This window comes from Leucoraja erinacea, chromosome 4, assembly GCF_028641065.1.
Source record: "Leucoraja erinacea ecotype New England chromosome 4, Leri_hhj_1, whole genome shotgun sequence".
In the NCBI taxonomy this organism is placed as follows: domain Eukaryota; kingdom Metazoa; phylum Chordata; class Chondrichthyes; order Rajiformes; family Rajidae; genus Leucoraja; species Leucoraja erinaceus.
The window spans coordinates 52003378-52005877 of NC_073380.1; the positions used below are offsets into that span (position 1 = coordinate 52003378).

At 55.4% G+C, this 2500-nt stretch overlaps 1 protein-coding gene across 3 annotated transcripts in view; it reads right to left on the minus strand.

Moving 5' to 3' along the window:
• LOC129696385 (SWI/SNF-related matrix-associated actin-dependent regulator of chromatin subfamily D member 3-like) overlaps positions 1 to 2500 on the minus strand; it is a 41072-nt gene that overhangs the window by 15650 nt on the left and 22922 nt on the right. For 2 of the 3 annotated variants that reach the window (XM_055634245.1, XM_055634244.1), the window contains exons 5-7: positions 1610 to 1732; positions 618 to 713; positions 1 to 48 (exon numbers count right to left, since the gene is read on the minus strand). The exon at positions 1 to 48 is cut by the window's left edge and continues 54 nt beyond it. In XM_055634245.1, coding sequence (XP_055490220.1) covers positions 1 to 48; positions 618 to 713; positions 1610 to 1732 — 267 coding nt within the window. The remainder of the gene's footprint in view (positions 49 to 617; positions 714 to 1609; positions 1733 to 2500) is intronic. The other variant, XM_055634246.1, reaches the window with a different exon arrangement.

Consider the following 2500-nt stretch of genomic DNA (forward strand, 5'->3'; position numbering starts at 1 on the left):
CTTCACCTGGAACCCGTCCGTCTCCTGGGTGCTGGGGGTACGGTGCCACTGTGAGGGGAGGGGGCGTGAGAGGGGTGGACACAGTGACCCGCCCCTCGTCCGGAGAACATTCCCCTCCCATCCCCAGCCCAGCCCCAGCGACCCCCTCCTCGCAGCTGGAGAACATACCCCAACTCGCAGACACCCTACTCAACCCCAACCCTAGCCCCAGCGATTCCTTTTGTGGGGGGGGGGGGGGGGGAGAAGAGAGGGGCAGACACAACCGCAGCATCCCCTCCTTCTGCAAAAATAGCCTCCTTCCCAACCCCCGGCCCCCCCTCCCCCCGCTCTGTAGGGAGATAGAGAGGAGGGCGTGGGGGCGAGGAAGGTTGAGAGGAGCAGGCACAGCAACCCCCCCAAAAAAATGCCCCCCCCCCACCGAATACAACAGCAATCCCGCTGAAATATACACTCCACCCTACGCCATTAGTGACAGCGACCACCAGCCCCCCTCGTGTGAGGAGAGGAGGAAGAGGAGAGGGAGAGCGCTGAAACACCTACAACATCAACCCCCACCCCACCAAACATACCCCACCACCCACACCAACAATACTCCCCACCCAATAGGGGCTTGTCACCTCCACCAGATGGTTGTCAGGTCCATACAGATCCTTGTCGAGTTCTATCACCAGGCTCTTGAAGAACGAGGAGAATTTCCTCTTCTGTTTGCCAGTCTGGAGGGAGAATCAGTGTAGGAGAGGTGGTGAGGGTGGGGCGGTATTGACGGAGCGCCGCACTGTGGGTGGGGCGGTACCGAGATGATTTACGAGGACTTGAGGACCTGAGCCACAGGTAGAGGTTGGGGCAGGCTGGGACCTTATTCCTTGGATCACAGGAGGATGAGGGTTGATCTTATAGTGTACAAAATCATAAGGAATATAGATAGGGTGAATGCACAGGAGTAGGGGAACCAAGATCCAGAGGACATAGGTTTAAGGTGAGGGGAAATATTTAATAGGAAACCGAGGGGCAACTTTTTCACACAGAGGGTGGTGGGGGCATAGAACGAGCCGACAGAGGAGATAGTTGACGCAAGGACTACATGGGCCGCGAAACCGGGGGGGCTGCAGCCCCTCCACCTTTTTGGTGAGACATGCTTCATAACCCACAATTATCTGGCCCGCAGAAGTATTTTTCTCTTCTTCTGAGTACTGTATTATCCCCCAGTTTTTGGAGGTCGAGCAACAACATAAAATAATAATTGTGCCGCCCTCCCACACCCTCCCCCCACTCGCTCGCTCTGCCCCCTCACCAGGTACCCCCCGAGGCCGGTGATCAGTGATCGTTCAGCCCTCCCACTTTCCAAAACGTTCCGCGGCCCCATGGCTATAACATCATTTAAGAGACAGGTGCATGGGTAGGAAAGGTTTGGAGGGATATGGCCCAACGCAGGCAGGTGGGAGTAGTGTAGATGGTGCAGGGTGGACGGGACGGGACGGGCCGAAGGGCCTGTTTCCATGCCGTATGACTGCTAACGGAGCGGAGCTGGGAGGTCAGCGGCGATGGTGATAACTGGTGGGTTAGGCTGGAGGAGCCGAGTGGCCTCTTGCCATCACTCTGAGGCACTCACGTCTTCTAGAAGCTTCCCCTCAACCCGCAGCTCCCAGGAGGCGATGCAGCCGTCCGAGTCGTCCGCATCCGACCGCCCGGGATTGAAGGTGTTGGAGATGTAGAGGCGCAGCTTCCGCTTTTGCTGCGGGGACAGAGGGGTGAGTGAGGAGCTCAAACCCCAACCCCTAACACCCCCACCCCCACCCTCCCCTGACCGCATGGGCTTGAAGGTGTTGGAGCTATAGACGTGGGTTCAATTATGACTTTTAAAAGACATTTGGACAAATATGGATAGTTTAGTTTTAGTTCTGTTGAGTTCAGAGATACAGCTCGGAAACTCCGGAAGTGGCGGCGCTGGTGAACGGCTGCGGCTCGCCTGCAGTCCGTTTGTTTTTACTTTTTTGTGTTGTTTTTTTCGTTTTGTGTAGCTACGTTTTTGGTTTTTTAGGTTCCAGCCCTAAGATTTTTTATGTGGGGGGGGGGGGGGGGGGGGGGGGGGGGGGGGGGGGGGGGGGATCTCTGGGTGGGAGGGAAACCGAAAATTTCAGAAGAAAACCCACGTGGGACGGGGCGGTACAAAAATCCGGGGGGGGGGGGGGGGGGTGGGGGGGGGGGGGGGGGTGGGGGGGTTGAAACGGGGGCTTGCTGTCTCTTCCTTCCGGGGAATGCGACTTTTTTGTCGTATCCCCCTTCTCTGCTGCCCCAATTATAAACAGGAAAGGATCAAAGAACAGATGGGAAGGGAACAGAGGAATATGGGCCAAATGCAGGTAAAACTAAGCTAAACTAGACAAAACTAAACTAAAATAATCAAAACCAAACTTGACTAGACTAAATGAGACTAAACAAGACTAGACTTAATAAGACTTAGCTAAAGTAGAATAAACTAAACCAAAATAAACCAGATTAA